Source organism: Diadema antillarum, unplaced genomic scaffold, assembly GCF_040938485.1.
Source record: "Diadema antillarum isolate AM-2024a unplaced genomic scaffold, OU_Dant_1.0 seq00000048_RagTag, whole genome shotgun sequence".
Classification (NCBI taxonomy): Eukaryota; Metazoa; Echinodermata; class Echinoidea; order Diadematoida; family Diadematidae; genus Diadema; species Diadema antillarum.
Window position 1 is genome coordinate 315129 of NW_027271157.1, and position 13441 is coordinate 328569.

At 39.9% G+C, this 13441-nt stretch overlaps 1 protein-coding gene across 1 annotated transcript in view; it reads right to left on the reverse strand.

Annotated features, from left to right (window-relative positions):
* Positions 1–10720: 10720 nt before the first annotated feature.
* LOC139725509 (nucleosome assembly protein 1-like 1) overlaps positions 10721–13441 on the reverse strand; it is a 32787-nt gene continuing 30066 nt past the window's right edge. The window contains exons 12-13 of the mRNA XM_071636592.1: positions 11630–11716; positions 10721–10756 (exon numbers count right to left, since the gene is read on the reverse strand). Of these exons, the coding sequence (XP_071492693.1) occupies positions 10721–10756; positions 11630–11716 (123 nt within the window). The remainder of the gene's footprint in view (positions 10757–11629; positions 11717–13441) is intronic.

Below are 13441 nucleotides of genomic sequence, written 5' to 3' on the forward strand. Positions count from 1 at the left end.
TGAAAAAACAAAAAAGTGACCGTGGACTTCCAGTGGTCAGGCAGAACATTTCTCCTAAAAGTATGTGCTGCAGTGATCTGTATCTTGTGGTACTGCCATGTCAGTTTTGTGCAAAGGGACACATCCGACAGAATGAAGTTTTCGCCCACCTCCAGATTGTTCCCTTTTTGTGGTGAAGCATTGTTGTGGAAGTGTCTCATAGGGGTTTGGATTTTCCATGGTCCTCCCCCCCCCCCCCCCCCCCCCCTTCAGATCTCGCCTATGGAACGCGTGATCGCGCCGAAAATCGGCACAGGCGACGCCCGCGACGTATACTATCAAAATGTATGGTTGCTTTCTCTGAAAAATTTTTCTTATATTTTATATTAATTAATTATTGTAATTTATGCATAAAATCAGTTTTGGGCTCTAAATCACTTATTGATGCTCTAATTAAGCTAATTTCTTTTTTAAAATGTTTCTTGTATCATTCTTCTGAGACATAGGATAAAAAAAGATCTGTATCGAAATTAATTTCTTATGTATTTGATTGTTTTCTGAATTTCTTATGTATTTCCCTGTTTTTTTGACCTTTTGTTTTTGTTTGTTTTGTGGCCAAAATTTGTCACAGACATTTTTCTAAGCTTTATTATGCTAAAATAAATTAATTTCGTCCATTCTAAGTCAAGATATGAATTTTTATGTGAATTAATTGAAAAAACACAATTTGCATTGGATTTGTACACAAAATCACGTTTTGGAGCAATTTTGGGGTCGACAAATTTTTTTCGAACGGGCGTCGCGTCAAAACGGTACGCGCGGGCGCAACAATTTTGGTCTCAAAAGTTGCGCGATACTTGAAAGAAAAAAATCATGAAACATCGCGGTGGGAGCTTATCGCGCTGCGAAGATATTGCGCGAAACGTCGAGGGGGAGGGCGGATTCGGCCCCCCCCCCCCAGCCTGATTAGGGTTAATGCTATGTAATATTATCTTTACTGTTTTGCGTCCAAATGTCTTCTCTTCGAAAGCAGGGTTGAATAAGATAGATGATAGGTTGTAGACTAGTTCTAAAGAGCACTGATTCAACAAACTCATTTATAACCAAGTTAGTTTTCTAGCTCCGTGGTTCAGAGCTTCACTTTATTTTATTGTGTTTGCCAAAAGTCCAGAATACTGTAAAAGTGGAAATTTTCGAGGTGTTGAAATTTTTGCGCAACCAGAAACTAGTGCGAAAATAAAAGCATGTGAATATTCTTTGCTAGCGAGATCAGATGTTCCACTAGTTAATGTCTTGATTTCGCAGAATCAAAAACACGCGAAACTCTTCATACCCGCTGGGCACGAAAAATTGATCGCGCACAAATATCTACTTTTACAGTAACAGAATTTTGACATGACAGAGTGAATTAGTTAGTCTCAATCATAATTGTCGTTATGGCGGAGTCTACTATATTATGTTTGGAAATTAGAGGGTTGCTGTGATCTTAGGATGTAGGACTTCACACCAAAGGACCATTGGCAGCAAGTCCCATTCTTGTGAGGGGAAGTTTGCATTTCTCTCAAAAGTGTGTGCAATACAGTAATAGCAGGCCGTTGTGTGGTAGCGGAGTGGCTTCTAACCAAGGACTCACCTAGCAATAGATTAGCTGTCGCAAGACTTTGGGTGTTGTACATACCTAGGAGAGATGAACAGTGATTGAGGAGTCTTTGTTGATGTTAATTAGTGTACATAGTGAGTTGTATGAGATGTTGCTGGCGTTGCTAAGGATTACAGGGGAGCCCCGTTACAGCAAAATCACTTATCAATGTAGGCATCACTTTCAACGAAGTGAATTTAGCAGTCCAGATTTTTTGTTACTGTCTTTAACCGGTCTCTGTTGTAGAATGTTTTACAGTGAGGTACCCAGTTACAAAACAGTAAAATTGGCGGTACCCAGCAACCTTGTTGTAGCGGGGTTTCCATGAACTATAATTGTGAGTTGCGTGGATCTTCTTCTTTTGTGGCATGCGTAGGAGTGGAACCAAGGTCGGACCTGGTACGGCATCGAATTGAATTGTTATTGATGTGTACTGAAATCTAATCTCTTTAATTCATACAGTATATTGTCACAAACATAGACATTGTATTGAGAAGACAAAACTTTACAGCTCATTGAGTCAGTAATTGTTGCAGGGATGGTTAGTTGGGGGTTTACAAACGCTCCTCCGTGGGACAGGGTGTATTCTTTTATTCCGCTGGAATCTGATTGGCATTTCGTTGACATTTCCATTTTGAAATGCTGTCACACAAAGTAGATTCAAGAGGATTCACACTTCGTTTCTTCTTTCTATCTTTTCTACGAAGGATTGCTGAAATTTCATTGAAAATTATTTTGAAAGACATTGCACTATCACCCGGAGAGCTCTGGATGCTGAAATTTCACTAAAAATTTGAAAAGATGTTGCACTGCACCAGTAGAGATGTTTTGATTCGAAGAAGAAAAAATAGAATGAGAGAAAATTCCCCAACTCATCTTGCATTCTGTGGCACAAAAGCTGTTTAATTATAAACATAACATAATACTTGTGAAGTTCTCTCTCTAAAGGAGATATGCACTAACAGCCATATAAATATGCACAAAGAGTAAATTGATACAAGTCAAATCCAAGTTGTACAATATACTCAGCCAGGTTTTAATTGGAATCAAGTTCAATGCATGAAGTAGTTGTGAGTGCAGTTAGCCAATCATTTTGTACTTAAATAAATATGGAAATAACAGTTACTGAAAGGTTATACAGCTGTACATGCACCTCAGTAGTAGGCCTGATAATACTGCAGTGTATGTGTAAAATTGGGAAAGATCCAGTTGTGGCTGGCACCCAGCTTCATTTCGAATGTGTAGGACTGTTGGGGAAAGCAATTTTTATTCAATGAAATGGATTTGGAATCCCTCATGAAGTTCACGTCGGGAAGCTGACGTGATTTGACACACACAAGAGAAAGTTATGAAGTGCTCTTTTTTTAAAAGTGAAAGTTATTATGAGTGAGCAGGATGAGCGAAAGCGTGGGAAAATGGGACGGAATGATGAATTTTGAATTCTCGGTCACATACGTGCACCAAGGTGTCGACATTAATCTGAAATTGAGGAAAGATGGCTGATGTAGAAGCAGATTGGAAGTAGCATGTAGTAGGATACATAGAGAATGACTCTAGATATGATTGACATTGTACATTGTACTGGACTTGCGTAGTGATATGCACTGTGGGGCTTTTTACAGGCAGACCATGTTTTAACTAGATGGTCAAGACTGCGAGAATTTTCTTGTTCAATGACAAAATATCATCAAAATGGACCAAGTGATTACCTGGTAGGGGAATTTAATGGCAGTTTAGGAGTAAAATCCTCTGGAACTCAACTTGCTGAATCCATGTTCGTTAAATAGTGGGATTCATCTGTGTGTTGTATGTGGCGTGACATTTTCAATGTGATGATTTCTATGTATATTTTTGCACTTGCATGTATTTTCTATTAAATGTAAAACCAGAAAAAAAATACAAACATTGTTGCCGTACTGTGTCATTATAGTGTTTGACCTAGGGCCACTGTATACCGTATGACCCCTCACCACAAAAACAAAACAAAACAACAATATACAATCGGCCTTTCCACAACAATAACTGTAAAAATAGTGAATAAATACAAATGCAATTTCAAGATACGAAACTGTTACTTCTTACCTACATCTTACAGAAAACCCCATCCAATTTGCTTCAGTGGTCAAAGAGAAATGAGGATCTTTGTACAGGATGTCAGGAATTCCCTCCAAGTTTTGTCCAGAGTTTTCAGTTTCAAGAACATCCAAGTGCCAAACTTGGAAGAAACGCACCCATGGCATGTTTTACATCGATCCACATTTCTCTGTTACCATGTACCCAAATTGAATGAGGTTTTCTTCAAAATGTAGGTAAGAAGTTATACATGTATGTATGTATTTTTTTTTTTTTTGAGGACATACTGCTTTATGTACTGTGCGATGTCCAGTGTACATCAATATTTTCTCTTTCATGAATGTCAATAAACCCAGAACAAACTTTAGATAAATTTCTGCTTATCTACCAGCAACTGTAGCAAATATCATTGCTGTAATCCAGTGTACATACATGCACATATTTTGAATACTTCCTAATGTAAAAAAAACCAAAAACATATATAAAATACAATGTACTTTGTAAAACAATGAAATATGAATATACTTTGTAAGTATGCACAAATATTTGTGTGTGTGTGTGTGTGTGTGTGGATCAGTGTATACATTCTTTATTCATTATTATTATTTTTTTTGTCCAAGTTAGGAGCTTTGTACATAGACTCTACTCAGAACAAGGATACACGATGTGTTGGGCTGAAGAACATTGTTCCATGTTTGACAAAAAGCACGCACACACACACACCTAACTCAAACACGTTCATACACCCGGAAAAATTCGTAAGAGCTGTTATCACAGGGCAAACCTGCAAATCGCCATTTCAGCTTTAGGCAATTCAGTACCAGACTTTGACAAACACAAAGAAAACTGCAGCACACTGTATGTTCACAGTAACAGCTTTTAACATAGGTTTTATTTGTGAGAAATACCATGCAATGGATAGACATTTCCAACATTAAAACATCTTCCATTGAAAATATCAAATATGATAGTGAATTTCTTTCCTGAATTTTGTCATTTGTCTTAATTTCTTTTTTCGTTACTGAATCAACATCATGAAAAAATGCAACAGCTAATCATTGTCTTTGCTCCCATCCTATCTAACGTGCTGGGAGATATACTGTCAGTATAAATAAATCTACTCCGCAGAAACACAAGCTTCTTCAAATGAAGACGATGAATATTAACTTGAGCAGTTCAATAAATTCAGAGATATTTTTTTTTGTTTCGTTTTGTGATTTTTTTTTTCCTTGTTGTCCTCTCTCACTCTCTCTCCCCTTCTCAATTTTTTTTTCTTCGAAATTTGCTTTACAATAAGAATATTCACAGACAAATGTACACGCAAATACAAATACAACCACAGCCAGATACATGTATTCGTACTGGATCTGTAACCATACAATAAAGCCAAGTTTTACAAATTTCATTTGTACAGTAGAAAATGGTTTCCTCTCCCCAGCGCGCGTCTCTCTTCTCCCAGTCTTCTTTAGTACCGTTAAGTCGTTGCTGTCGCTGTCTGCTAGTTTTTCCCTTTTGGGTGTGGATTCTCTCTGCACAGGTTTCGGCATCATATGTAATTTACAAAAAGTGCGCCTCGAAAAAAACAACATCAACAACAAATCTGCACCTGCATTTCATGAGATCAAACCCCCTTTGAGACGCCAGTTCCTCTAGAGTTTCATCCGACTTGGGTTTGCGGTGGATGGTGCTTGTAATGCCCGTTTGTTGTTACACGACCAGTCAGTCGATGGATAGATTTAAAAAAACTCAAAGCACCAAATTCATCACAACCTTACGTTCTCAGCAGCAAAGCGCCAATTCAAAAGAGACAAGCCCGATAATAAATGCAAGTAGCCCAAGGCAGGTCCGTCTGGGGTTGCTACAGCGGTAGAAGTATTTTGTCTCTTTCTGGATGTTGATGCCATCAAAGATTTCATATTCATCTTCTTCGCAGGTAAGTAGTAAGATTTGGTCACTCCGGTAAACTGGACTTTTTTTTTCTTTTTATTATCATTATTATAATTATTTTATTTTATTTTTATTTTCATTTATTTATTTATTATTATTATTATTATTTTCTTTTTTCTTTTTCTTTTTTTTTTGGGGGGGGGGGACCCCCCGAGAACGGTATCATGATTCATCCCATGTGCCTCTAGAAGCTCATTCCGAGAAGTGACTGGGACGAGTCGTAAGACCGCTCCTTCAGTGGCTTCCTCTCGAAGTTCAAGTGGACCAGATCAGAACAAATCATTTTGCCATTTCCATATCAAGTTGGCCTCTTGTACCCAAATGGGTCCCATCTAACAAGCAATGCAGCCAGCATATAATACAGCGCACTCCCATTATAACGAAGTTCCGGTTACAACGAAGTAAAAATTCAGGCCGCAACATCATCAGCTCTATATTCTTTTATTGTTTGCTTGTTCGGTTATAACAAATTCCGACATAACGAAAGAAACTGCCGGTCCCGAGGACTTTGTTATAACGGGAGTCCACTGTATTCACATCATAGCCATTCTGGGCAACAAAATACATTTGTTTTCTTCGGACTACTGGTGGTGGAAAAAAAAAATCCTTCCAGTGTCCACTCCAAGCACCCACTGAACTATAATTCAAACACATACATATCTGACAAGACACTCCATCTGTTAATGGAATGTTGATGGATTTTTTCTTTCTCTCTCGAGGTGGGGCTTGGGAATAGGGTGGTTGTTATTGGCGACTGCAACAAGCTTTTTTTTCTGCAACAACCTTCAGTTCTTTTTTTTTTCAATATAAATTCATGCGACATTACAATCATACAAACGAAAGAACTGTACAAATTCACAGCTTCTGCCAGCAAATTGTTCTCCCATGGAATCATATCCGTAATGGAAATGGGACAACTCGTATCCAAAGTGAAAGGCTTACGCAATACAAACTTGTGTACATGGCAGTGCGAAGTGTTAAGTGATAATACAAAAACTACCTTCAGTACTGCAGAACTATATATCGTAAGTGGAAATTTTTGCGGTGTTGAAGTCTCGCGACATGAAACTACGTGTAGCCTGAAAAACAAAAGCATTTTTTTTTTTGCCTGTTATTTGTAATACTACAATATAATTGTGATTCTGTGATTTGGTGAGAGTATCACCATTCTAAATTCATCTTACCAAAATGAGCGTGACCAAAAAGTCGCGAAAATTTCCACTTTTACAGCATTCTAAGAAGACTTCTACATAATGTGCAACAACAATAGTGCATGTCCAGCTACAAGCATTTGACAACCGCTAATGAGCTTGAATAGAGGGGGCCTTACGAAATGCCATATTCCTGATTTCATAAGAAACTCACGTTACATATCAAGACAAGCACTGGACGGGAAAAAGAGGAAAAAAGAATGTTGTTTGAATTGGTCAATAGGCTGCATCGACCATCTGCTCTTGCTGTGTGAAACAATGTCCCATTACATGAAGGTGATCATCACATCACAATTATATTCATTATTTACCCTCATTCTTAATACAGGGGAAACTCATTGCAAAAGGACGTAACAACCACAAGAGTACTTTGCTAATGATATCTCCGTGGGGTTTAAATGCCATTTCAATTATTTTCCATACACGTCGTTTCATTCATTTTTCGAACACAGAGAATATCGCTAAGACTGGGCAAGAAATAACCAACCACCCAAATGATTCTTAACTGTGTGCTTGCAATAACAATCTCCCCATTCAACACAGGGGCTACGTTCAGATGTATTGAGTATTGCATTATTCTACCCCTCGTCCACATGAACAACAAATGTAAGTAAGTGACAAAAATCATTCATATTTGATAAATCAATGTTTTTTTATCACACCCAACTCCTATTTCTCTCATTTGCCTCGTTTCAGCACACTCGTCCAGTTGGTATATTATTCAAGATGTTACAGCATTGCATCAATATCAATGTACATGCCACGTGCACCTTTATCACTTGTTACCGGTACAGAAAACTTTTTCTTGTCACTTGCTTCCTTATGCCACATTTAAACCACACAGAACCAGAGGTAACTTTCATTTCACGTTTACCAAGAATGTGCATTCCTCTCCAGAAACGGTCATCGTCGTTATATCAATGATGATGAGGGTGATTCCTACTTCAGAAAAAGAAAAAGAAAAAGAAATGCACGCACACACACACATACACACGCCAGCATGCACACACAGTGGTAATTTAATTTACCCCAAGAGCACAAATCTTTTTGACCATTTAATGCTCTGCTACCCCACCTCCTTCTACCATTTCACTTATTTCCCCTCTCCCCTGAGAAAGCACTTTAATGATGAATTAATTCTTTCGTTAACTGTTAGTTGAAGTCATGTGAGAGGTTCTTCCACTTTTCTTGTGGAAACAAGCAGCAAACAGCTACACGCTTTTAGAACAGATCCAATCCCCTATACACCTCCCAAAGTAAAAAAAAAAAAAAAAAAAAAATCTCTTCCATCGCAAATATCTACCCAAAGCATGTGTACCTGACAGTATAGCGTAGAAAAACACAGAGCGTTACATGTCTCCTTAAACAAAGAAGAAGAAAGAAACAGACGATGCACATTGCAATATCTATCATGCTGCGACAATGCCACAAGGAGTACGTTTTCTGTTTTCTTTGAAAAAAAAAAATTTGAAAGCAATCTGACAATTGTCCCATGTTTGCTAGTGATTGTGGGTATGAAACAAACGCCCGAGACAGTCCCATACAGTGATACATGGTTACTGCCCTGCAATCTTCTTTGGGATATGTTTGAGCAGCATTTGTCTCGGGAGGAGCTGGCATCATAGCGTGACCATTCTTTCCATCAGCACCCCCCCCCCCCCCCCCATTTCACTCAAAATGTTACACAGTGCGAGGAAATGTCGACAAGGTGACGCTGTTCCAATATTCATATTGACATATACGTAACAGATAGAAGAAAAATGAGCTATCTCTTTGTAAGTGAGCAATACATATATCTCTTCACAGCGTTAAGATTATTCTGGTGCCAAAAATCAGCAAGAAAGGTGTATTTTGGCATAACTCGTGATTTCAGCATCACCCTTGACATATAGGGGAGTATGTGTCTCTTTCAGACCAGCCTCAAAGCACTCTGGGATCTCAGAAGCTTTCCACTTTTCAGGACAGCACTGCTGAATCCAACATGACATCGTTTTGAAAGCAAATCAATCACAATTATTCTCACAACAAATCACAATTCTGCATTTCCTTGGATGCAACATCCAAAGAAAGTAGAAAACATGTGATGAATCCTCGGCATTTTCTCAACAGCTATAACAGAGTCACTTGCAAATGCCTCATACTGGTCACAAAAGTGGTTAAAAAGTTTTTTGCAATACTACAATTTCAGGCAAAGAGTGAAAAGAATCAACATCACAGCTTATCATTAATAAAAAAAAGCAAAAGCAAATTTAGAGACCTGCAACAAGTTCTTCCAACAACTTCTCGCTTGTGTGATGGCCCTACTGCAATGGGAACTAATTTGACATAAAGTAACTCTGTGCTGAGCACGGAGCGTGAAAATTCGGCTCTATTCTTAACGAAGAGCTCGGTGGCGCACTATCCACAAGTCTGAGAGCTGTCCAATGAAAGGGCTTTGTTGTGGATGTTTAAAGGTTCACGAGTCAATTCAGCCGAATGCATATTTTAGAAATTTGCCAGGTGAGAACATTTAGCCACAAGTCAATTTAGGAGAAGCTGACTTTTCTTGACAAGCCCGACTGCAACTCCACAAAAAATTCCCATCAAGGCAGCCGTCCCATCATTGCTCAACCTAAAAAGGAATGTAAACATGCTGTGCTCGTTTCTCTTTCAGCCCTGCAACACATGGATGAATAACAATCAAAAGCTGCTTGGGATTTTTTTACTCCGCAAAGACTACCTCCTACATTGCACATGCAGTCAACAACACGTGGGGTAAAAAAAGAAGCCCTAAAATCCTGCTGCCCTCCGATGGGCTGTTCAATTGCTCTTTGCACCGTTTCATTGGGCAAAAAAAAAAAAAAATAATAATAATAATGAGAAAAAGCTAACTTTGCCTGCTCTTGCAAGGGTCAAACACGCTAATGTGCCGAATGCAAAGGTACGCAAGAGCCAGCCACAAAGAACGACATCGAATCATTAGAGAAGGATATACAAGAAAGTAACGGCAACAAAATGAAAACATCTCACAAAATTGAGAAGAGAGAGAAAAACAAGAGTTTTTGTACGCCAGGAAGGTCGAGACACATCAGTACTGAAGTAAGGAAGCAAGCACCCACAAACAGACAGACAGACGGACAGACAGACAGTACGCAAGAAGACAGACAAGGTCGCACAGAGACAAAACGGAGCTACGCGCTACACAGGCGCATCCTATGTGCTGACTCCTGGAATCTGTCATATTGGCAACATTCGTTGTTGTCGCTGATATCGTTGTTGGACCCAAACATCGTACACACACACTCTTGCATTTGCTCCTACCGCTGAACCACCCATCAAAACCCACACACATCATCTCTCCTTCCCATATATCAGATAACTTCTCCTTCTGGCCGGGTGAAAACAAAAATTATATAAGTCGAAAAGAGACACAACCAAACATTCTTCACTTGAGCATGGCTCAAGCAGCAAATATATCTGAATGGACATTCTATCCTGAGCATGGCTCAAGAAGTAAATATATCTGAATTGTCTTACTATTTAGAAGACAAACAAGAAAAGAAAACATGCAATATGGCTACTAGTCATTTGAAATGCCTTGGCAAGGCTTCCAGTGGCAGATAATTTTACCCCGATGCCCCCGAACCTCGAAACGGGAAAGAACTTTCCACCCTCACGAGACATCTGGATGATTTGATCTGTTAGTGCAGTCTGCTCAATACACAAAGTAGTTTTTGTTTTTTGTTTTTAATGATTTTTTTTCTCCTGTTTTTATGAAGTTGGTCGCGGCTTGCTCCTCTCCCCATGCTCTCCCTGGGCCGAGGCTAGAATACACCCCCGGGATTCACCCCCCGGGGGGCTTCCGTCAAGAAAAAACCCTGGCCAGTGCACTTTACTGTTGATTGCATTCCTGTGGCTTGGCCCCGTCCTGTTGGAAGAAGAAGAAGAAGAAGAAGAAGAAGAAGAATTTGACTCCCATACCCAAAGGAACACACAAACTAAAACAAACAGACATACAAATGCAAACAAACAAAGTCATATCTTATAACATGAGTCATATCGTGTGATACTAGCGAGCTTTCGCAAGCATGACGTGGCCGGTAGTCGAGCATGCTGTGTGCAAAATTTGCTTCTCTGCATGATCAAATCCGAGAAACGTCCAATCCTGGGGAAAACAAGAACGGTTCTCGGTCCCAATGCTGGGTAGCATTGAGACAGCCAGCCAGCCAGCCAATCAGCTATCTTGTCCCCACGCCTCTGTCCACTCAGGAAAGTGAAACTGCAAACAGGCAATTCTATTCTCACAGGCCCACGCTAGTCATGGTTTTCGAATGTCCCATCAAAGGAAAGCAAATGAAAATTGATTCAATCATACCAACTTTCTCTCCCCAAGCTAATCAGGACCCGTTTTCATTAAGCTGTTCGTAAAGTTATGCGTGACTTCTTTAAGAACGACTGGAATATGAAGTGCCAATATGTATGCCCATTTTTTCCCCCTTACATTTTAACAAAGTACAACTGTATGTCAACATTTCGTCTCCATTGGGGCAAAAATACACTTTCAACTAAAAACGTGTGTTAACAAGTAAGAATAACAATATTTTCATCTGCAAATTTCAACTTTATCTATTGAAACTAACAATGATTAGGAAACCCACATGGCTTGCCATATTTAAGTCAATCGTAAAGTCGTGCGTAACATTATGAACAGCTTTATGAAACAGGGCCCGGGTCTTTAAACAAGTCCAATGTATACAGAGTACAGTCCCTTCTCGGACAACCTGGTTTGATGGACACTCACTTTTCCTGGATCGAAGTCGGGATCGTTGTCGTCCTCTTCGTCGCCTTCCTCACCCTCCTGGTCATCATCACCGTCTTCCTCCTCGTACTGTGATGAACACGATGTCGGCACACGTGGACAACGACGATGACGGTGGTATGTGGAAATATTTAACAGGAGGAGAGGAAGAGAAGCGGGGAGGAGGGGGGATCGAACGAGAGCAAGAGTAAATAAAAGAAACGGGACACACAAGAAGGGACGAGTACATGGTTGGAGAAAGGACGAGAAAGCAGGAGACGGGGCAGAAAAATGGTGAAAGGTGATGACCGAGTATGTGAAGGGGTGGATTGCAACAAGAGAGAAAGAGAGAGAATGAGGGAAGAAGAGATGGAGAGAGAGAGAGAACGAGAAAAAGAGATAGAAAGACAAAATGAATCATACTGACATAGTTTGACAAATAAATGGAGGGGCATTCTGAATGACATCTCGATGATATGTTACATATTCCTAAAGCAATTCATTACTGTGGTACACTAATACCACACAATATATTACATATATTTGCACATTGTGATCTGTTTGGTGAACCAAATTTCATCGAAGATACAATATCAATATTTTGAGTAAGAAAAAACCGCATCCCCATGGCCGGGTGATATGTCAAGAGCTCACATCCAACATCCATCTTTGGGTGGGGCATGAAATCTGTGCTATCACAGACACCTGCCCCGAGTCCTCTCAACATAATGATCTTAAAAGGTCAAAGAAAGGGAAGGGGGGGGGGGGGGGGGGGGGGGGGGGGGGGGGGGGGGGAGGAAGATACAGTGATCTTAGCATTCATGCTTTTGGCCAGAATGTGCAGCAATGAGCCACGCCCCTTACCCACCTTATATTTCTACTCTACATTTTCTGATTTGTTGGCTAGAGTACCTGAGGTGGAACTGATGCTCGGTAAAAAAAAAAAAAAAAAAAAATTAATGAATGTCATAATGTATTAGGCTTTGTGTGTGCACAATATGTATGCTGCACATGTTGACTTTGTCAGCTCATGGCAGAAATCAGCCTGTTAATAGGTTTTGTCCTGTGTGTGTGTGTGTGTGTGTGTGTGTGTGTGTGTGTGTGAAAATGTATATAAGACGAGGTAAAATATTCTGCTGTGTTTTCACTGGTACATTGAAATGTTATTTTCAACTACTATATGCTGGTCAGTAGAGGGCGCTGTGGAGAACAAGCTCCTGGAGAGTAAAAGTGGAACTGGTTGACAGAGCACACTTTCCAATACCTTCTACAACACAAAGATCACGAACGGAGATGTGAGATGTACGTCACATGCACACATGCACTATCATCTAACTGAAAGTTAATCGGCCTGTATGTGTCGGGAATTTTGGACGAGGATGGCTTTGGACAGGTAGGGGTGAATAAGATGTCAATTTTATGCCACGCACTTACAAGGTCAGTTGACCGACATAGCATGGACAAAGTGGGCAAACAGCCGACACGCATGTTTCATTTCTGAAGTCTTCTTCCCCTCTCTACATCACTGAATGGAAACGCAAACACGCCATGTCCATAATCCAATATACAGGAGAAACAGTGTCAAACGTGGTAGGTATGTTTCATAATCAATTTGATCTAGTTCTCCAAACTTGAGGTGCTACAAGTATTTCTCTTTTCCCAGGTAATACACATGACCTTTGACCTCTGCCTGTAATGAGGTCTCTTCAAATCCTATCCCATCCTCTCCCCTCCCCTGCTCCCCCCAGCATCATAACCAGTCTCATGAAATATGATTGCTTTCTGATTCAAGTTCACACACCCAGAAACAAAATA